The 24,269-nt window shown below is 31.6% G+C and overlaps 2 protein-coding genes across 4 annotated transcripts; one reads left to right on the plus strand and one right to left on the minus strand.

The window, feature by feature from the left end:
• Positions 1-10,782: 10,782 nt before the first annotated feature.
• LOC110890792 (NAD(H) kinase 1) lies at positions 10,783-17,369 on the plus strand. Of its 3 annotated transcripts, none has more exons than XM_022138436.2 (11): positions 10,783-11,084; positions 12,217-12,364; positions 12,457-12,576; positions 12,707-12,888; positions 13,687-13,800; positions 13,939-14,033; positions 14,566-14,669; positions 14,760-14,833; positions 15,036-15,114; positions 15,500-15,807; positions 16,930-17,369. In XM_022138436.2, the coding sequence occupies exons 1-11, from the start codon at positions 11,058-11,060 to the stop codon at positions 17,236-17,238; spliced, it is 1,560 nt and encodes a 519-aa protein (XP_021994128.1). In that variant the 5' UTR covers positions 10,783-11,057; the 3' UTR covers positions 17,239-17,369. The 3 variants fall into 3 exon arrangements, with proteins under 3 accessions (XP_021994128.1, XP_035835081.1, XP_035835082.1); XM_035979188.1 differs by lacking the exon at positions 10,783-11,084 and adding an exon at positions 11,356-11,455; XM_035979189.1 differs by lacking the exon at positions 10,783-11,084 and adding an exon at positions 11,356-11,413.
• A 131-nt stretch (positions 17,370-17,500) lies between these two features.
• On the minus strand, positions 17,501-23,994 carry LOC110890796. The gene is made up of 9 exons (XM_022136245.2): positions 23,940-23,994; positions 23,716-23,814; positions 23,430-23,597; positions 22,995-23,165; positions 22,712-22,927; positions 22,185-22,617; positions 21,140-22,083; positions 19,836-21,053; positions 17,501-19,164 (listed from the first exon to the last, which is right to left on the minus strand). Exons 2-9 carry the CDS (start codon positions 23,804-23,806, stop codon positions 17,501-17,503), a joined length of 4,905 nt encoding a protein of 1,634 aa, XP_021991937.2. The 5' UTR covers positions 23,807-23,814; positions 23,940-23,994.
• Positions 23,995-24,269: the final 275 nt, after the last annotated feature.

Raw genomic sequence — 24,269 nt, forward strand, 5'->3', positions numbered from 1 at the left:
TGTTTTATCCACTCTAATTTCAAAACCTAAAATGTTTTGCTTACTAAAGAGTTTCTACAAAATTTCCTCTTGTTGGATTGTTGATTATTTCTTAAGATATGATAATTCTACTGCTCTTTTCTGATAAAAGTTATACAGAAGAAAACTAGAGCATGACTAGTGGGATAAGTCAAACATTATATCTCTTATGATAATCAAGAACCCACTTAATTATTGCTATCATGTGAGCTATTCTAGATTCTAAATTTCCTAAGACTAATTTATTTTCTTTGGAAGAATCAAAATAACTCCTAAGACGCATGCATTACTCTAGATTCTTACTATAAAGTTAGTGGCATATGTGAATACATCATCATGTACAATACCATGATCCATAATTTAAAGGTTTACACATGGAAATCAGTACACTTTTCCGGTGCATTACATATAACTTTTCCATAAATACCATAAGTTGCCTTAAGAATCATCTATACCACTCAAGAGTACCAAAGGAAATTGAGTGTGTTGATTAGCAGCATATATACAGGAAAAGGAATGCATGAAACTGGAAAATTAGATGTTGTTCATCTCACCGCCACTAAACCTAAAAGGAGGATACTTTTAAGATTTGGAGATAGTGTACAAGTTCTACTTCCAGCTATAAGTTTCGTCAAAGGAAAGTCTCACTGCAGACTTATGTCATTAAACTAGGCATGAGCATCACGACTACCCATAATTCAATGGGACAGCTGGCTAAGATAAGTAGTTAGATATTTATGATATTTAAGTCTGCTAATGATAATATTCCAATTAACACATGATGGGTTAAGTCTAGTTCTATACGGTTACTTACCAGAAATCAACAAATAATTAATATGAGAGTTAGTGGCAAAATTTTATGTTAAGACTATAAGAACCATAATAAAATGTTTTATAATTGGGTTTTATGATACCTTATATATTCTGTAGATTATTCAGAATTTAGTATCAATATTAAAGCTACGTTATGACAGTTGTGAGGTTTGCATGGTTAAAACAAAGTCACTCTTACCTTAAACTCTCATATTGTTGGTCATCTCAATCAGGATAGAAACCTTATAAGATAGAACTAGATGATGCTACACTTTCCACAACCTTTTGTTATCATGAAAATAAAAATTTAACAAAAGAAAAATGAGACTTACAAATTCCATCCATTAAGACCAAATTTCATGAGAAATCATGACTAGTTTAATGAAGGATGAAATATTATCAAATCTCATTCTTAGAGACTTATGAGCATGTGTATAAGCCTTAATATTTAATGGCTAAGGGAATAAATTAAGTTCCATTAGAAATTATATTTCATTGGAACTTATCCCAAAATGGAATATTCAGGCATTATTCATTTATCATAATATTTACTTGTGTCTAATATGTCCCTAATGGATCAAGGCATTAAAGAAATTAATTCATATATACTATGATTCCTTCTAAATATGTCCCTCAAAATTTTTATAAACATCTGGACATTAAGGAAATTAAGTTTAACATATATGACATGTTCCACAGCACGTAAATTATTGAAACTTATCTTGTAGCATTTCTAGAGATGTAAAAGGTTAGTGGGAACATTAAATGTCTTTATCTTAACTTGCGAGAGTTGCAAGAGGTAGGGGAGTGAAAACTTGTTACTACCTCAATTTGCACCTCTTGTACAAGACATTGCTCCTTCACAACTTTTCTCTTTAAGAATATACTGCTACTCTAACAAAAGTTTCATTGTTGCTTAAACGTGGGCACACTCAGATTTCTTGCCAAACTTGTAATCCTCAAACAGAGAAACTACAATGAGTAACTTCTTTAATTTGTTTCTCTATTAGAATTTATTGGTCTTCTAATGTTGACCATAATCATGCTAAATTGTTAAAGATTTCTAAGTCAGTGGGAGCAATAAAAGTCCTTATCAGGACTTGCCAGAAGTGCAAGAGGCGGGGGGAAGAGACCTATTAAATTTTACTCCGATTACACCTCTTGCACACCATACTGCACCAACTCTTACACACTTAGAATCTTGAAAGTGATAGCAACTTAATCAAGAGTTAATCCATAAAACTGAAACTCATAATACAACCCAATAATCAACTACAGAGGTCATCTATGTTTAAATCCTCCTTGGTTGAAGTTGAAATGGATATTGGAAAGTTTACTGGTCCTACTTCCTCTAATTAAGCCATTAGCATCAATCAATTTTCTAAATGGAATAAGAATTGTTATTAGCAAATTTGATTTTAACGTTTGGGATTTGGTTGAATTACCTAAGGGTGTTCATCACTAAACAAAATCTGAATGCAAACGTTAAGACACTAAAAATATGATTGATTGTTAAAGGTTATGCTCAGAAGAGAATTATTTATCAAAGAATCATCTTATCTTTCTTACAAGATGTTTCTTTGAGGACCATTGTTGTTCTAGTGGCTCATAATCATTTAGAGCTACATTATATGAACATTAAAACAACTTTCCTTAAACAAAGACTTACATGTTCATAAAACAACCTGAAAGTTCTAAACTGTAGGTCAAGAACACTTACTTTGTATGTCAATTAATTCCATGTATGGGTTTAAGGCAAACATCAAAATGTTATGAAATCTTAATGCATTATATTCATCAAGAATTAAGTGGATTTATGTACCTACCTCAAGATGAGTGGGAGCAACTAATGTAAACGTATCCTTATATAGATAGCACTTTTTGGATAAGTATATGTTACACAAGTCAAATAATTTCTCACATAAATTTTGATATAATGAATCTCGGAAATACCACTTACGTGAGAGATATCAAAATATACCGAGATAGACCCAATGGGACATTAGTTTCGTCCCATAAGCCTTACTCTAAAGCGTGCTCTTACATGTGTAACAAACAATATAGCTCTCCTTTAGAGGATAAAATAATAAATGAGATTATTTCCTTGTGCTTCATTAATTAGAAGCGTTACGAAGGTTCAAGTCTATACTTGTGTAGATATTGCTCACATTGATGAACATTAGAGCACTCTAGATTATTGTGAAACATCTTACGATATCTTTAAGAAACGAGAAAGACTATAAAGAAGGGGTTGATTATTCTTACCTTGATTTTGTAATATTCAAAAGAACTTAAAAGTCAATTTGGGGAAATCCTTATGTTTGCAGACAAATTTATCTTATGGAGGAGTCATAAGAAACTGTTAACAACAACCTAAATTATAATGACATAATATGTTGTTAATTAACAACGCAATTGTCACTAAATGTTGTTGAAATTTTATCAGTAGACTCATAAACTTATTAACTCCATATAAATACTATATTGAAGACTTACTGTGAAAAGTCAGCTACCTTATTTCCTCGAACAGTAACAGTTCGAGAGGTGCTGCATTAAACTTCGATACAAAATTATTGTTCGTTTATGAACAAGAAGAGGAAACTAATTATTTGTATCAAATACATTACATTCATGATATGCTTGCGGATCCGATAACTAAGGTCTACACCCAAAGTCTTTTTAAGAGCTCATAATAAAGACGGGTTTTACTAAAGGCCTTACATAATAGCATATCGTACATATGAATGATTAGTTATTATTTTTTCCTCAATTATACAATTTGTTTGTCTATAAATACGTATGTGCACCTAATGACGTATAGACAAGAATTATACAAATTAATTTTAAAGGGCTTACCTTAGTCATTTTGGTCTTAAATTTACGTATGTTTTGATTTGGGGTTGTAACATGATTAATGGGTGTCTTGAGTTGAGAATAACTCAATGACTGTATTTTTCTTTTGCAATTTCAATTTGAAACATTGATTAATGTTTTAACTTGGCCAAACTTACTTATACTTATCAAAAATGATCACTCGGCCAAGTGGGAGAATGTTAGAAATAACCCGTTGATGTGGCCTTACGGATCATTTTGTAACATTACCAATATGACATAACTAATCCCTGACAATTACTTGATGGTAGTAATTGTAATTATTGATTAGTTTAAGGGGCAATTATGATTTCCCTTTAGGTACCTTTAATAGAGAATGTAAAGAGTTTTCATAACCTACCATCACTTATGATCATTATATATTGATCATTGGTATTTGATAAAAAGGTATGAAAAACTCCTTAAGAACACCAACACTAAAATTCTCTCTAAGGTGATCCATCAACCCAAGGTACCATAACGGGAATCATGGCCTTATCTTCGTCTTCAAAGATGACCACTCCCACAAGTAAGTGTCTCTAACTTGGTATCTATATTTACGTTATGATTGAATAAACATGATTAGGTTCTATTTTTGACCCATGTTTATAGATATAATCAACAATTGTTTCCCCAACCGACGATTGCGGCCCTTAAAACTAAGAAATATGATAGAAGACGAATAAGGCCAGCAAGCTTGCAATGCCTTTCAGCCATGATAACTACGTTTACTTCTAATTATGTTAATTAAAACATGCGCTGCTCATGTTTCTGATTGCGATAATTAGATTGTTAAAAGTTTTGTAAAGATTTCAGTATGCTTGCCACTTATCAAAGATTCTCATGGCAACATAATATGCATAGTTTAACATTGTAAAGTTAGTTGCTTTGATTTGAGTGGAGTTTTTAATATATATATATATATATATATATATATATATGTTTGTTTTGCTTTGATTTTTGGGCATGTTATTTGTTTGTGAAGGTGTTCTCATCAGTTTTTGTTCTTTGATTAAAAGCTAATGGCATGCTAGCATACAAGAATTACAGGTTAATACGTCAAAGTCAATTTCTTTGTATGATTTTAGTTATATATTAAAAGACTATCCTCATACCTTTGATGGTTCTTTTTACAGAAGGGACTTGATTTATTCAAGAAAAGGTTTTGGCAACTTAAGAATATGCATTTTCAAAGGGACTCGACTATCTCCAAATTGTATTTCCATTTTGTCACTAATTTATGCAATATGGCACTTTATTTATATTTTATTTTATTTATACACTTATGATTTATCAAAATAACTTTCTCTAGCTTGGGAAGCAATCCCGAGTAATAACTTAGTTGTTTATGTATAATTAAAATTCAGTTGCATAACACATGTACCATATTTCCATATTATAAATTTGCAACAAGTTGTTGCTTTATATTGTTGTAATATATGCATTGGGGGTTTTTCAAAAAAAAAAATTGCATTTTCCACTTTTAACCCAAAATGTTTTATCTTTTACATTTTAACCCCTTTGACTTTTTTACTTTTAACCCAAAGTTTTTCATCTTTAACAATTTAACCCCAACACTTTTATATTTTCAACTTTGATCCCCCATATTTTTCATCTTTCGCAAGTTTTTCGTTTTACGTTTCTTTTTATATTTTGCGAGTCAACACGCCGCAACGTGCGTGTGAAGTTCAATGTTTTTTCCCGTTTGACATGCCAATCGCAGTGCGCCTATTTTTCTCCATTTGACAAGTTCGTCGCAACGCGCGGGTCCTAAAATGTAAAGGCTTTTATAATGTTTTCGTGATTATTTTATGAATGTTTTGTAAATTTTGTTTGGATCCAAGTAATTTTATATCTTAAAAAACCTCATGAAAATCTACAACGAGCACGACAAAACGAGTCGGATCAAATATAATATGTTTTCGTGATTATTTTATGAATGTTTTGTAAATTTTGTTTGAATCCAAGTGGAGTCAAATTGTCGTTTCTTTTTTCCTTTTTTTAAAAGCTCTAATTAATCTCTTTTCATTATACTTGTCAACTTTTGCGTTATACCTGTTACGTTTTCTATGTATGACTCGGGTCATATATAATACGTTATGATTTTACTCTATAATTTGATCTACTTTATGTTTTGATCCAATCGTAATGTTTATATAGGTTACATTGAGTTTAATCAAATACGTCAAAATGTGTGTTTTCATATGGTTAACGCATCACATAACGTTTGGACTAATCCATTCGATGTTTGCGAAGAATCCGCGCCGCAACGCGCACGGGTATTAATGCTAGTTAGTAAAGAAAAGTAAACATTTCATGATATGATTTGATGTTATATATCCGAATAGACATACCACTAATGGCATATATGGTTAAAATATTGTTGGTTTAAATGGTATTTATAGACCACATTTTTTTTCTCTTAATAACTTTAATAGATATATGACCAATGACACATATTAGGTTAAAATACTGTTAGTTTATATAATATTCAAAGAAGATAATATTTATGACACATATTAGGTTAAAATATTGTTGGTTTATATAATATTCAAATAACATAATATTTTTTTATGGTAACTTTAATAGATATATGACCAATATTAAATATATGACTAATGACATATATTAGGTTAAAAGGTTAAAATACTATTAGTTTATATAACACTAGGTTAGAACTCCGTGTATTACATGGGTTGAATAAATATAATTTTATATATTAAAAAATAAAAGTTTATATCTTTATGAACCTTATATATTGTACGAGTTAAATAAATGTAATTTTATATATCAAATAATAAAAAAGTTATATCTTTAAAAACCATGTGTATTACACAGATTAAAGAAATGTAATTTTGTATACTAAATACTAAAAATGTCGTATCTTTAAAAAAACCCGTGTATAATCGGGTTAAATAAATCTACCAAATAATAAAAAATTACATGCTTAAAACCCCCGTATATTACACATGTTGAATAGATATAAAAAAGAGTTATATCTTTAAAAACCATGTGTATTACACAGATTAAATAAATGTATTTTTGTATATTAAATACTAAAAACGTCGTATCTTTAAAAAACCCGTGTATAGTCGGGTTGAAAAATCTACCAAATAATAAAAAAAAAATTATATCCTAAATAAATGTAATTTTGTATATTAAATACTAAAAACGCCGTATCTTTAAAAAGCCCGTGTATAGTGGGGTTGAAAAATCTACCAAATAATAAAAAAAAATATATCCTTAAAAACCTCGCGTTTTACTCGAGTTGAATAAACATAATTGTGTATACCAAATAATAAAAAAAAGTTATGTTTTTAAATAATTAGGATAACATTTAATATTAATTTATTATTTATATATTTAATATAAGATAAGTAGATAAGAGAGTTATTTGTTTTAAAAATATATTAAATTAACAATTTAGATCTGAGGATAATATTTTATTAAAGTGTGATAAGATTTAATATTAATTTATTATTTATTTATTTCGATAAATATAAATTTAAAGACACCTTCAATGAATGACACGTGTCCAAAAGTTGGTTTCTTTTATTATAGTAATTAAATTAGATTAGATTAGATTCAAAAACCATATAACACATATGAGGTTAAAATATTATTAGTTTATATAATATTAGTAGACCATAATTGTTTTTTATCCTGATTTTAATAGTTGGTATTTAAAATTAATAACAAAATGTGGTATTATGTTATATAATAAAGGCAAATTGGATTTAAATAATCCCAACTCACTGTTATTGGCCAATAATAATCCCAACTCATTTAATCACTAATAATAATCCGAACTATTCACTTTTGTTTGTAAAATACTCCCAGTTAAAAAAACACTAACTAGGTTAAAAAATTACTGATGTGGCAGGTGACCTAGCATGCCACATAAGCAAATTTGCTGACGTGGCACTTGATGTGGCATTTTTTGATGACGTGGCAGCTGACATGGCTGTCTACGTGGCATTTTTGATGATGTGGCAACTGATGTGGCAGGCCACGTGGCATGCCACATCAGCAATTTTTTAACCTAGTTAGTGTTTTTTTAACTGAGAGTATTTTACAAACAAAAGTGAATAGTTCGGATTATTATTGGTGATTAAATGAGTTGGGATTATTATTGGCCAATAACAGTGAGTTGGGATTATTTAAATCCAATTTACCTATCTAAATATTAATAAAGGACTACAAATAATGCCACATGTCATTCTCTACTCTAACCTCATAATTATTATATATGTTTTATTTTAAATTTAAATTAATTAATTATATATCTATTTAATAATTATTCTTTCCCGATTTAATGGTGGATAAATATAAATATTAATAAAAGATTACAAATAATATCACATGTCATTCTCTCCTCTAACCTCATAATTATTATATATGTTTTGTTTTAAATTTAATTTAATTAAATATACATCTATTTAATAATTATTATGTCATTCTCTATTCTAACCTCATAATTATTATATATGTTTTATTTTAAATTTAAATTTAAATTAATTAATTTTATATCTATTTAATAATTATTCTTTCCCGATTTAATGGTGGATAAATCTAAATATTAATAAAAGATTACAAATAATGTCACATGTCATTTTCTCCTCTAACCTCATAATTATTATATATGTTTTGCTAGGTTATAACCCCGTGTATTACACGGGTTGAATAAATGAATTTTATATACCAAATAATAAAACATTATCTTTTTAAAAGCTTCCTTTATTACACGAGTTGAAGAAATGTAATTTTATATATTAAATAATAAAATAAGTTATATCTATAAGAACCATATGTATTGTACGGGTTGAATAAATGTAATATTATATACCAAATAATAAAAAAATTATATCTTTAAAACCAATGTATTACACGGGTTGAAGAAATGTAACATTATTTACCAAAGAATAAAAAAAAGTTATATTTTAAAAAACCCCCGTGTATTACATGGATTGAATAAATATGATTTTATATACCAAATAATAAAAAAATATATTTAAAAAAACTAACGGATTTTTTTTATATTTAAAGTAGGATAAGATTGAATATTAATCTGAACTAACGGATTTTTTTATATTTAAAGTAGGATAAGATTGAATATTAATTTTTATTTATTTAGTTAATATAAGATTGAAAAATCATATGATTGAATAGGTGGGAGGTTGTATTATGATAAATCGGTTAACCGTACTGAATGATAAAGATAATAATGATTGTTGAACAAATTAATTAATCGAATTTAACAGAAACATTTGTGATGTTAGACGGATTTTTTTTAATTATTTGAAAGTTAATATTAACTTTGGAATTCGTATGCATTCTTATTAGATTTGATTAAATATTATTGATAATAAAAATTTGTATTAGATTAGATTTTAGATTTGATTAAATATTATTAATAATAAGAATTTGTATTAATTTAGACTAAATATTATTATTTTTAGTATTATTAATAATTTTAATCAATTAAATGAGAGAATGACAAGTGTCGCAAAACAGGTTTCTTTTATTATATAGTATAGATTTTAAATTTAATTTAATTAATTATATATCTATTTAATAATTATTCTTTCCCGATTTAATGGTGGATAAAACCCAAAATTTTCTAATGCCTAAAAAGAATGCAGATATTTTCTAAATGGATTCAACTTTTCTACGGATTGATGTCATGGCTATCATCTATTTATGAATAGGACATGATTTTTATTTGAAGAGATTATAAACAAATAATGACTATTTGTCATCCTAAAAAATCTTAATTGTTTTATATAATTTGTTTTTGGCAAAAGTATTTTTGAAAATCTCATTCTAACGATTCCATTTAGTGTCATGTTGCCACAAGTACTTTTGAAAATCTTATTTTAATAAACGATTCCAGTTAGTGTCATGTGATATTTTTTCAATTAACATTACAGTTTTTACTTAAACTTTTTAACTTTTTTTTCTAATTTATAATATTCAATACTAAAATTCCTGGTAAGTCAAATAATCAATATTATAATTTATGAAGATTTAAAATCTTTTATATAATATTGCTTTAATAAGAAGGTCACTATTAAATTTAATAATATTTTTAAATTATATATAAAAAAGTATATGCTAAGAAAAAATCAGTTTAAAAATCATCAATAAATGGTAACGTAGGAATAACCCACTTGTAGAGGCATAAGCCTCTAGAGGGGAGGTCTGGGCTAGGAAGAATAATTTAGGATCATTGGTGTGTAGTAGAGTAGGAGTAAACTGTATCGTTATAAAAAACCATTAATAAAATATACTTATTCAGCCTCATTGTAATACGCGAGATCAAAGAAAACAGTTTTCTCGATGACGATAAATAAATTGAAGGACATTTGCTATTGAGAGTTGGTTTGTTTTTAAAACAACCAGTGTTTTCACATAGATTGTACATGACTTTTTCCATAATCAAAAGTAGAGATAGAATTAAACTATCAGTTACTAATAAAAATGATAATCTTTCGAGTAGGACATCTAATGTTGTCTATAAAGAAGTTATTCGAGATTTGTAAGTGTAACATTAATTTGTAATTTTTCATTGTAAATATTTTATAATGCATAATCCCGTGTACTACACGGGACTATAAACTAGTAATATAATAAAACAAAGTAACTATTACTTATGTTAATAAAACTTAAATTTAAAAACCAACAAGTATAAAATTAACTGTAAGACCATACGTATTACTTCATGTCAAAGCCGTGGAGGAAGCTGAACCCCCAGCAACGTGACAACACTTTTAGGACGATTTGTCGAAGGTCCACCGTACCGGTGGACGTGGAGGAAGAAGTTATTGTTCCAACCAGTGTAGAAAAAGAAATGTAAAACTTGAATTCCGCCTCAGTCTCAACACGTGTAGTCGTGTACTACTATTACTACGCCCAATTGTGTGTACTTCACTACTTCTACATATGCCCTTTAAACTATACAAAGTACAAAACTTCACGTTTGTACGTGACTTAATCTCTTTCTTCCCATTGACTCCAACCTACCCTTTGACTTGACTCGATCAACCCACATAAAACCATTGACTTAAAGCAAAAAAAAAAAAAAAAAAAACAACAACAAAACCCCATCAGCCGAGCCGAGCCGAGGCTCGCTGACATCACTGCTGGCGTCGTCTCCACCGTAATCCTTCCTGCATGTGAGGAGAGTAACTGAATTAGTCTCAGATTCCATCACTCCATTCGTATCTCATCCTCCACGATATGCCACGTGTCCCATGGACCCCACCTACCCACCCCTATAAAACCCCCAAAATCAACTCTCAATCCATTAATCGAATCGAATTGAATTGTGTGTAAGCTGAGTTCATCGTCCATCAATGGCTCCCGAGAATTTCAACCCTAATGTATGATTATTTTAACCTTATTTTGTGTTTTTGATTAATATGTTGTTGATTCTGATTAGGGTTTATTTGTTTATGTGTTTTGTTGTTTATATATATGTTTTGATTGCAGTTGATTGTAGTTTGATTAGTGATTGGGTTTTGGAAAGAGTTATAATTGGTTTTTAGGGTTTGTGGGAACAGAATCACAGATCATAGATAAGATTGAAGTTGACATCTTTGGACTTTATTGAGTGTGTTTATTAGTTGCTAAAAAACACATGTGGTTGTGGTTGTAATAACTTGGGGGGTGTGAATTTGTTTCATGAATGAATCTAACAAGAAATTCGCGGGTTAGTTTTGGAAGGGACCCGTATACACGATTGGCTAAACGGGTCGGGTTTGCAGATTGGCCAGTTTACTTTTATAGATATTTTAGAAATGTGTGTTGTGTTATAGTTTAATCTTGCTAGGTATTTTATGTCAAATCTTAAAAGCTAAAGGAGAAGTTAGTGTCGGTTTTGTAGTTTTAACAAGAAAATGTATATCTAAATTCACAACACCTAATACTTTTTCCTATTGAGTGAAAAGGTGGCAAATGAGGAGACGCGTCTCTTCATTTAGTTCAAGTGGTGGCCGTTGTCGTTTTTTGTAATATTGTATAATGCAATTGTTTTATAGATATTTGTGTTTTTGGCTGTAAATTTGTAATTTAGAGTAGTAATATGCAAAAGGATCTCAGGTTAAACGGGTCGTGTTCATGTAAATCTATGAATACGCCGCCAATCATTTCAGAGTGTGTTATGACCCGTTTATATCTATAAATCTTCTAGAAAATGTGTGTTATGTTATAATTTAATCTAGTTGGGTATTTTATGTCAAAACTTAATAGCTAAAAGAGAAGTGAGTGTCGGTTTTTGTAGTTTAAACACAATTGTTCTATAGATATTTGTGCTTTTGGTTGTAAATTTGTAATTTTAGATTAGTAATATGCAAAACAGGTTAAATGGATCGTCATTGTGTCAACCTGCAAAATACACGAGTCGTGTTTGGGTGCATTATATTTCATATATAATTTTAATATCTATCATATTTCATATATATTTTTAATTACTTTTATTTATATGTTCATGTTATGTATGTCATTCTTTAATAGGGCAATGCATCTAATTTGCCATGGGAGGATGGTTTTCTTGATTCACTGTCTATTGTAAACTCTGAGAAAGCCGTAAAGGAAGTCATCCAACCGCCTCTTGTTGAAGGGATTGATGATCATCTTGTGGAGTTTTCAGAGGCCATGAGAAGTATGATTTTTTTTTTTTTCAAATTTTATAAAATTGTTAATGACAAACGATAACGATCTTTTTTTATATACTTTTCTTGGTTTGATGTATAGCTGTTAGTAAGGTCTTAAGACGAGCAGCAGAGGGGAAAGCTTCTGCTCAAGCTGAGGCGTCAGAATGGAAACGTAAATATGAACTGGAGAGAGAACGGAATCGACAGTTGGAAAATACAGGTGTAAGATACGAACAACATTATTTGTTAACATAAATCCAAACACTTCATATGTAGAAGACTCATTGCTGTTAGATGATGCTTTAAAATCCTAAAACCGACAGTAACATATGTTTTTCTGACATCTATAGAGCTTAACAGTAACTACACTGTGGAGAAAGGTGACAACTCAGCAGACCACCTTAAACTCATGTCTGAAACCGATGAACCATCTCAATTTTGTAATGAAAAAAATGGAATTTACTCTCATGAGGTTCTTCGAGACAGGGAGCATAACGCGTATTCCAATGTTCATGGCAAGCTTATCAGGAAGGTACCGTGATAGACGCATATGCATATAGATAAACATTTATATATACACTTGAAGCTGGTATCTTCTAGAGGTGGCAATTTTTCGACCCGTTTATCTATGAATAGGTCATACGAGTAAAATAAAAAAGCAGCTCAAACGGGTCAAAAGTCGTCCAAAATTTATTTATAAGGATCATTTTATTCTAAAAAGTAGATTTTTTGTTGGTGCATGCGGCTGTTGACTTCGTCTTGTATCGAGTCTTGTACTAAGAATGTTAGATTAGGGCACACAGTTCGAGATATATGTAATTCCGCTTGAACAAGGTAATTCCGCTTGAAAGTTTGTTCATGTAATTCCGCGCGGAATTAGATTCCGCTTGGAATCTAATTTCGCTTGGAACCCTTTCAAACAGAATTAAGAGCCTATAAATACCCCTTCAAGCGAAATCATTTGTAACGATTCCGGTTTCAGTGCCGAACTGCTGCCGAAGTGTCGTCTCGCTGTAATTTGTCATCAAATCAATAATATCGACAGTTAATGAGTATATCTTGCTGAATTGACCTCAATACGACTGTTTCCGCCTTTCGTATTGAGCATAAACTCTTCTGAACGACTCGTTCGGATCCGTAAACGATCCTACATTTTTATTGAAGTAGTATAAATTTGAAACTATATTTGACAAAAGTTGTTTTTGTTGTTAAAATAGTGTTTGGGTCAACCTAACCCTGTCTGACCCATACCAAAGCTACCTGTTTTGACCTGAACCCGTTTCACTTTGTTGGAAACCGTGACTGAAAAACGAATATATCCCTATCACAGGCATCATTCAAGCTACAATGGTATTGTAAAGGTGAAAAGAACGATCAACATAAACACGATATTGTCTCCTTTGAAAAGGGAAATATAACGACAGCAGAACGTAGCAGCAAACAGGTATGGCACGCTCCAATTAAAATGAATATTAGAAAACTGAAATGTAATGGCCAACATCGTAAGCCGTAACATATTCATATTGAATTTTGATCTGTTTAAATCTGCTGTAATTGGTGTATTTATCGTATTTTATTTCAGATTTGTTTGAAGTGGGAATCTCCTCCACAGACTGTTCTCATCCTGACAAAACCAAATTCGACTTCTGTTAAAGTTATTTGTGCAGAAATGGTTAGGTAAGATCCGATATTATAAATATGATATTGCTTCCATTAGAGATATTAAAATTCAAAGAGTAAATTACAAAAATCGTCCTTTATGTATGTCACTTATTGCAAATTGTGTCCTTTGTCTTCAGTAATTACAAAAAACGTACTCGATGTTTGCAAACCCTTGCAAGTTATGTCCTTTAGCCCTAACTCAGTTAATTTTTGTGGTTAAATCTACCAAATTGACCCCACATGAGGGTATTTTGTGGTTAAATCTGACCAAATGGACCCCACATGAGAGTAAAATGACCAAAATACCCTCATGTGAGGTCCATTTGGTCAGATTTAACCACAAAAAATTAACTGAGTTAGGGCTAAAGGACATAACTTGCAAGGGTTTGCAAACATCGAGTACGTTTTCTGTAATTATTGAAGATAAAGGACACAGTTTGTAATAAGTGACATACATAAAGGACGATTTTTGTAATTTACTCAAATTCAAATCGACTCATTAACGATAAGTAAACACATAGAAATCTAACAACCATGTTTGTTTCAGGTGGTTGAAGGAGAAGAAGTTAAATATTTATGTGGAACCAAGGGTAAGAACAGAACTCGTAACGGAGTCCGCATACTACGACTTTGTGCAGACTTGGAAAGATGGTGAGACATGCAACTCTCTATTGTCATAAAGTTGGAGCATATGTTCTAGAAGGTTCTATTGTCAATCATTCTCGTCTTGTTACTTGACAGATGATGGCTTTTTGCTTCTGCATGAGAAAGTTGATCTTGTTGTAACTCTTGGCGGGGATGGAACCGTGCTTTGGGTATGAGCTTCTGTTTCCGTCTTTGAAAATCAAATGATTTTAGAAATCTTCATATGTGATGTTTTAATTAATTCAATAGTACACGGTATGTTTCTTTTCTTCTATTTTCTAGTATACAAATGTCAAGGAAGTGTAGTGTTGATATTTGCGATTTCCAACCTGAGCGATCTTAAATAACTTCTTCTTCGCTTATCTTCTGCAGGCAGCATCAATGTTTAAAGGCCCGGTTCCTCCAATTGTGCCATTTTCTTTGGGCTCGTTGGGCTTTATGACTCCATTTCGTATCCTAGATCTTTTTGAAAATAGTATTTCTCCTCAAATTCGATGTTCTATTATGATTAATAAGTAAAGTTGGCTAAATGGGCTGGTCGGGCTGGTTTGGGTAACAAGTCAAAAGGGGTTCGGATTGAAACAACTCAAAACGGGTCAGGTTGGGTTGACCCATAATCTTTTCTTTGTCCATTGATATAAATAGTTAAGGAGTTAAGTTTGATTATGAATACTATATAATTGTAATGATAATATAACTTAAAAAAATGATTTTGGAGGTGTTTGACTTCTGACCCGTTTGACCTCATAACCCAACAAACTTATGCTCCGATCGCAGTTTGCGAAAAAAGTGTTATTATTGAATTTGGTTCATAAGTGATCTTTAACTTTAACAAGATAGTGAACAATACAAAGAATGTCTTAAATCAATCCTCCAAGGTCCAATTAGTATCACACTTCGACATCGTTTGCAGTGCCACGTGATTCGTGAATCGGCTAAAACCGAGGACGAGACCGAAGAGCCAATACTCGTGTTAAACGAGGTTACCATTGACCGTGGGATTTCATCATTCCTTACAAATCTCGAATGTTATTGTGATAACTCATTTGTCACGTGTGTACAAGGAGATGGCTTGATCTTATCAACCACTTCGGGAAGCACTGCATACTCCCTTGCCGCCGGAGGTTCCATGGTCCATCCACAGGTATGCTGCATGCACTATATTATTTAACTTTTGCTATTCATTTGCGTGTTGAGTATCGTGGCGTTTATTAGTTATCAGGATTAGATAATCATCTATAACAAAACACTAGTGTCCCAATGTGCTTCACGGGTTGATTTTATAATAGTAAGATGATAAGGTTTTTGACAAATTCTTATTATATAAGGATTTAACAGATGAAATAACTGGAAATGACATTTTTTTGTGAAAAATACGGAGTTTTTTTTTTTTTTTTTTTTTTTGTAAAATGGAAGTTAAGTCTATAATCAATCTATTCATCCTTATATAATCAGTAAAATTCATTGTCATATTGAATAAAAGGACTGATGTAAATGAGTTGAGCCGAGCATGGATTCCGACTTAGCTTGAGCTCGGCTCGTACTTGACTCATTTATTGTTTAACTATATTTATTTATATGTATGATTATTTTTATATATTTCTAATTATATATAACATAATAGATAATTGTCTCTTTGGTCCTGAAATTCGCTAGAATTTGTTATCTATATTCTATATCCATATATACATGGAAGGGATCATGTGAGAACCAGAAGGTTATTTGAGAACCGAGAGAACCTCCATCAATCAAGCAAATTATTTTAATTTGTTTTTTACTTTTTTATGTCATTAATCTTTATGGAAATTAAAAAAAAATTACATGTAGATTGACAAGCTACATATATGTGACGCATGAACTACATATATATACCACATATGAGCTACATATATGTAGCTTCGCCAACTACATGTACGCAACTCATCAATCTACATATACTTTTTTAGTTTTTATTATGTTTTTACAATAATTAATTTGAAGACATGAATTTTTAGGAAAACTTGGATTTTAATGGAGAAAACGTGATTTCTTAAAATGGAAACATAAACTTTTACACAATATGTACACATTAAATAAATCCCAGACACTTTTTAAAAGGAAACCTAAGTACTTTTTAGAAAAAAAAAACATGAGTTTTCGTACCGTATGTACAAAAGTGGACCCCAACTGTGAGAGGTTCTGGTTCAGTCATTGATGAGATGAAATGGGGTGATTGCACTCAATTTGCGTATACTATTTGTTTACACGACTTAAACAAAACACGCAGGTTCCTGGCATCTTATTCACCCCAATATGTCCACATTCCTTGTCGTTCCGACCTCTAATATTACCAGAGTACGTAACACTTAGAATCCAAGTCGCCCTCAATAGTCGAGGTCCTGCATGGGTGTCGTTTGATGGGAAAGATCGAAAACAATTGAGTCAAGGTGATGCACTTGTGTGCAGCATGTCTATCTGGCCTGTGCCCACAGCTTGTAGAGGGGATTCCACCAATGACTTCTTGCACAGCATTCATGAAGGCCTGCATTGGAACTTGAGAAAGACTCAATCTGGTGACGGACCCCGAGACTCGTGATTAACGAGTCGGCGGGTTTGATCATTGGTGGTGTTGTAGTTTAGCTTGTAATTTTATGTGGTGAATGATGTAGATTATAGGTGGATAACCAGTTAGTGACCAAGATTGAAGTAATTTATACAAACAACTAGGTTATTACCCGTGTGTCACACGGATTGAACGGTAAAAAAAGAAAACACATATATATAACTTTATATTCAAAACAGTTTAAATAAAATAAATGCAAAAGTTTCCTTAACAAATGATAAATGAACAAAAAAGACTACAAATTTCCAAAAATTTCTTTGTATACAACATTTGTGGTCTTATTTGTAGCATGGCCATCTTTATCTGTTATCAGCATCTTTAAACCGGCTCTACTTTTAACCCTTGATAGTGCCACATAAAGTTGACCATGTGAGAAAACAGGATCTTTGAGATACAATCCAACCTTGGATAATGATTGTCCCTGACTTTTGTTAATAGTCATTGCAAAACAAACAGCAACCGGAAACTGTCTTCTTTTGAACTTGAAAGGAATTTTCTTATCAGATGGTGACAGACTAAGGCGAGGGATGAAAGTTCTTGTACCAATATTAGCACCAGATATAATCTCAGCTTCAATCACCCTATTACCAAGATAAAGTACTCGTAGTCTTGTACCATTACACAAACCATTCTTTTGGTCAATATTTCGAAGTAACATTATTGGAACACCCACCTTCAAAACTAATTGATGATTAGGTACACCTGAAAGTTTAAGTCCATTCAAAACATCCGGTGAGTAGAGCTTTTCATCAAAAGTTTCGTTTACATGATCTGACTGACAAATTGAATCTGAACTTAAGTACTCCTTTTCATCGCCAGGAAACAAAGACATCAAGCGATCATTGATAGATTGAACAACCTCATTTGTAGGTGCTAAAATGGCTCTATCGTCAAAATAGTTAGGCTCATGGAATCTATCAAGAATGGAAGGATAGACAAAGTTAATTAAATCAATAATAGGATCAGAAGAATCACCAATTAAAAGATCTTCAGGTATATCAATAGTTGATTCACCATCATTTGCTTCACCAACTTTTCCTTCTCCGATGTCTAATAGCCAGTTTGAAAAAGCAGTAGTTTCCTTGATGTTTGTAGAGTCGATCCCTAAAGATAACCTCATGTTCTTTGTCAACCGTAAGACTTTGACGTTTGACCAAATATAAGAAGAACATAATGACGCATTAACAATGTCATGCCTGCTTCCATTTTGTACCACAGGAAGAATCTGCCTAAAGTCTCCACCAAAAACAACGACCTTACCTCCAAACATGATGTTTGAGCTGCTATGATTGCCAGAGATCAAAATGTCATTCATTGTTCTATTTAGGGCTTCAAAGGCATGTTTGTGAGTCATTGGAGCTTCGTCCCAAATAATCAAGGAGGCTTTTTTTAGTAGCTCTGCAGCATCACTATTTGGCTTAATAAAACACATAGAGTCTTCGGTTAGATTTAAAGGAATAGAGAAACGGGAATGTGCGGTCCTGCCTCCGGTTAGTAACAAAGATGCAATTCCACTCGAAGCTACATTTAAAACAATTTTTCCTTTAGATCTGAGTACTGTTGATAATGTCTTCCACAAATAAGTTTTTCCAGTACCACCGTAACCATATACAAAAAACACACCTCCTTTATTTCGTGTAACAGATGTCATAATATTATCATAGACATGTCTTTGCTCATCTGTTAACGCACTAATGAGAGTAACAACATCGGTCTTCAGATTATCGATATCATAAGATAGCTCTTCGGTAATCAATCGATTGTTGCAATTTGAAACAAAATCAGAATCAGGAAATGGCATTGCTGGAAACTTTTTCAAAGTTGAGTTATTACGAAGTAATATTCTCTCAATTTCAAATAGTGTAAGGTTCTTGATTTGATTGTCGGTAAGTGATAACTCTACAACAGACAAATGTGGATTATAATAAAGTCAGCTCGGAAATTGCATAATAAGAATTTAAAACATAAAGAAAAATCTATATGCTCATTAGCAGGTTTCATCAAATCCTTAACAAATGTAAATGGAAATCTTATTAACTTAAGACAATTTAATAAATATTTAATAAATCCTTAACAAATGTAAACGGAAATCAATATTAGCAACAATAAGAAAAAGTTAAACTGAAAACAAATATGCCTAAGTGCACAGTCAATTTTCAAACACGCAACAATGTAAGGAAAGACCTACAAAGTGTTTACCTACAATTTAATGTTATATTTCTCATCCATAGAAAAATAAAAACATATGGATAAATGTTGAGATTATGGATATCCTATGGGTCAAATTAGTGAAAACATAGATTAATCATTATACGCAAGACATAGATTGAATGCCAATTTAGTATATATATCAGGTACATTTGATTTGGGTCAACTAAGTAAAAAAAAATACATTGGTCATTAAAAGGTTATTACATACTCATGAACATATGCGATTTGTAATTGCATTTATTGCAACTCATGGATTGTTTTTACAAATAGAACATGTTACAATTATATAACGTAATGTCAATGCAAATCTTGTTTTTTAATGATGTAAGTACTAAAACTGTAAAAATAAATTATAGTACCTGGACTTTTTAGTAGCATTTGTTGTTTGTAGAGAATGTCGTCAGATAGGAACTGCCATGTTTTTTGCCAAACAAATTCAGGTCTAGATAAAGTCTCATTAAGCAACATTGTCGAAAACAAAGACCGTAGAAAATACCCAGATCCTGAGTGACTTGCCTCTTGAATAGCCTCAATATATTCAGTGTCATCCTCCAAAAGACCTCGTTTGTAACATGCTTCCCTAAAAGTTTTGCATATCTGTTTATTGACTGTCAAAATCTCAACAAATGATCTTGGGCCTTTAACTTTATTCAAAAGAATCCTTAAAAAGTATGCTTCACCAAGAGCGGGTGACACAGCATGAATTCTACCAATAGAGAAGCCTCTTTCCCTTCGTTCCCAACATTTTCTTTCAAGCTTCCATACAAATTTTGTTGGAAATTCAACGTATGTTAGATGTTGTGCTTCTGGATATGTTGCATTAGCTTCCATCCACTTTAAAAACATAGTAGAAGCAACTGAAGGTTTGCTTAAAACGTCGTCTATATCTTCTTCAGCACCATAAACAACGTTTTGTTGTCCTGGAAGATGGAAAGGTAGCCTGATAACAGACGGAGTCCGATAATGAACATCATAAGAAAAGATACGCCAAGACGCTTCGCATGCAGATACATATCTACAATCGTAATATTCTTTAATCTCATCAGTATCCTCATTAAGGGGATCGTCGTTGTTGCCTTGTTTCAACAAAAGGGTAGCTCTGTCTGGACCTTTGTTTATGTATTTAAACAAATATTTGATAGAACCAGCCTGGTTGCACCATTCGACATTTATATGTGCTTGATATCGTTTAAGCAAGGTTTTGTTATATGGAACCACATTCCTATTGTCCTTTCTAACATCATATTTGTAAATTTCTTTACCAGAATCTCGCCTTCTGTACATTGGAAAACCATTACCGTCAATTGAGGTATGCTCCAAAAATTTCTTAGGAAACTTTTTTGAACACTTTCCATCTATCATGCATGGAGAATTGAAATTATCAGCACCGCAAGGTCCATGCATCATGTGTTCCTTTACAAGCAAATACAATTCTGGATCTTCGATTTCATCAGGAATCTCAGCACAAATCACGGGATCGATCTTATCAACTGTAGGAACCTTGTCATCAGGGTGCATAAACAAACACACGTGAGCGTGGGGAAGTCCACGCTTTTGAAACTCGACAGTGTAAACAACTACAAAAAAAAAATAAACAACAGTCATATAGAATTGTTGTAAACAGTAAAATATCTACAAAAAGTACACAACGTAAGTTACTTACCGGCTAGAACTTTTCCAAGAATGGATTTGTCCTTCAAATCTTTAACAAAAGCATCAAGTTTAATTTTAAACAATCGGCATAATATGTCTGGCCTATCCTCGGCCTTTAAGGTGGTGTCTTTAAGAAATCTCTTGACTTCAGGCCATTTGGGATTACAGGTAATGGTTATAAAAAAATCTGGGTACCCAAACCACTTACATAGTGACATCGCGTCTAGATAGTTTTGCATCATGTATCTAGCTCCACCAGTAAAAGATGAGGGCAATATCACAGGTGTACCAACGTTTGAGCCGTTTAAACCTCCACCGTTTTTTACATTCTTTAGATTCTCGAACGTTTCACAACGTAGGTTTTTCTGGTGGCCACGTATGAAGAACAACCTTTCACTTTCGATCATTGTGTAAGCATCCACTAAGAACTGTTGGAATAGCCTTCTTGAATTATGAATAAGTGAAAAACATCCTTCCCTGTCTTGAATTCTGTATGAAAAAAACTCCCTCATTGTACACAAGTTACGCTTCTTGGGTTTCTTTTTGTCAGGAGGCAACTCTCGATGTGGGATATCAACGCGATAACCATCATCTCCAAAAGGAAAAAGCAAAGGATACTGAAGAGGAAGATAAGACGGATGCAGTTCACTAATACGTATAAGATTGCCTGTTTGTGTGTGAACAATAATATCACGTCTGTCTACACAATCGGTAATGTCTCCGACAATTAATGCTGCTACTTCAGAACATGACGGAATGTTGTATGTCCTCCCGTCTTTATCTCTTTTACCAATAAGCTGTAACTTAAGATTCACATGAGGGTCTTCCTGAAAACAATTTTTAGCCATCCTGTAAATCTTGACAAAAGGATTTTCTAAATCCAGCATGTCTTTAATTTGTTGTATAAGCTCCACATCAATGGCTTCATCAACTTGAGATTTATTTGAAGTAACACTGTATAATAATAGAACAACTATAAGTTATGATTGTTGAATGATTAAAATAAGGTCGTGAAATAAACTAATAAATAAATAAAAATGAGTTTGTCAGCATACCCGAAAACATTCTGTCTGTTTGATATTTCATTATCAGTATCATAGATGTAAAGTTGAGAGAACTTTGGCTTAGAACCATCTTGAGGAAGCAAACTTCCCATTAAATGACAATTTTGACCACTTATTCTAAAAATGTTTGGGCCCCTTCCTTTATTAATTGATTTATCAATCTTGCCACCCATCGAGGTAAAGGAGAACATTGAATTAAGACGTCGACTGTTCTTTAAGAAGTAATTGCTTTTCTTATCACCACCAACAAATAGCTGTAAATAACTTGTAGGAGGTTGTTTGTACGGAGGAAGCTCAACTTTTCCATAACCGCAACAAAGAGAAAAACATTTTTCATCTTTTTGACCTCTAATAGCTTCAGCTTTCCATAATTTAGCTTTACATATTTGACATACATTATCCTGATCAAGATGATCCAAGTAATCTAGAAAACATAACGGTTAACAATTGACTTAATATTTATATATGTTTGTATAATGATGTATGAAATTTATAAACGCATACTTTTAAATACATACCTTTAGAGATTCCTTTAATTACTTCTTCATCCTCTGAGTTCAATTCATCTGTAGGAAATTGAGGAATATCCAAACCAACGGGATTGAACTTCCGCTTAGTGGAGTGCCGGTTGGTCAATAAAGAGTCATTATTGACGGTAGAAATAGAGATTCTTTCAATCAGATTGGAAGTAAACGATGGTGGTGTCGCGATGTTGTTATCAAAAGTAGCATAGACTGAAAATTTGTAAAATCAGTAACTTTGTTTTAATTTAATAATATTTGTAAATAATATAAAATGTACCGTTAGTGATGCTTGATAATGGAGTTGATTGATTTGTATTAAGCCTCTTATTTTGAATAGTTTTTTGTTGCAATCTAAGAGACGTCCGCTGAAAACTATTCTCTTCATGAGTAGCATTTTTTAATGGTAGATTAGTGTATGTTGATACCTTCTCTTTACCCTTTGTAACACCTGCAACCAAGTATCAAATACACAAATATGAAGATGCTATGCATTGAGCATGTGCAGACAATAGCAACCTTTACACACTTTTGTTTATTTTTTGTAATTATATGTATGCAATATATATGATACTAATTGTCAAAATTTAGGTTGATATATATTATTAACATGTTTTGCAAAATTCCGTATGTTATATTTATTAATATTTTTTCTGAATTTCGTAGAGTTATCATTGCTATTTACTAATAATGAAACGTAAGTAAAAGATAATACCATTAGTTATGTCTGATAATGGGCTTGAACGAATTATATTTGACGTGTTGTTAGCAAGTCGTTTTTTTTGAAAATCCACAGAAATATGTGGGCCTACATGCTCGTTCTGGTCGACAAAAAATGTAAATTGACTGGAAGATGATAACTTGCGTTTACCCTTTCCAACATCTGCAAGACAATTAGTTATATAATAAGATGCAAGTATATTAATGTAAGTTAGGTTAAATCAATTAATATTATTTGACAATATTAATAAACGTGTTTTGTAGTAATAAAAAATAGATACCAATGGAATTCGTAGACGTTGCATTAAATTTCCTGGAATCTAAATGTTGCTTTCTCAAGTTTCTGTTATGCTTAGCTTGAATAGTAAACATGTTTGAATCTGAGAAAATAAAAAGATAGTAACTCGTGATTATTGAATTACAACAGTCATTGATAACAAATACGAAAGTTATGACTTTAATATGCAATGAAAAAAAGAAGTAAAAAACTAAAGTATAAGATTACCGTGTAAAACTTGCGAAACATTAGAAGTAGTCAACTTTGATGCATGTGAAATTTTCTTGTTCTCTAAACATCGTTTTCGATGTTGTCGGTTTTGTCTAGCAGTCACGGCACGAATTCGTTTATAGGAATCTGGGGAACAAAGCAAATATATTGTTTATATGTTCATTGTTTATACGGTTATTATAAAATGTAGGTAAATAAGTGGTTATGTGTGAACAAAACTTAGAAAAAATATAGGATACAAGTATATAGAATATAACCATGTATTGGATAAGTTGATAGAACGTTGATAATCATGTATAAATTTGATAAAAAGGTTGGTCTTTATGG

This window comes from Helianthus annuus, chromosome 11 (assembly GCF_002127325.2).
Source record: "Helianthus annuus cultivar XRQ/B chromosome 11, HanXRQr2.0-SUNRISE, whole genome shotgun sequence".
NCBI classification, from domain to species: domain Eukaryota; kingdom Viridiplantae; phylum Streptophyta; class Magnoliopsida; order Asterales; family Asteraceae; genus Helianthus; species Helianthus annuus.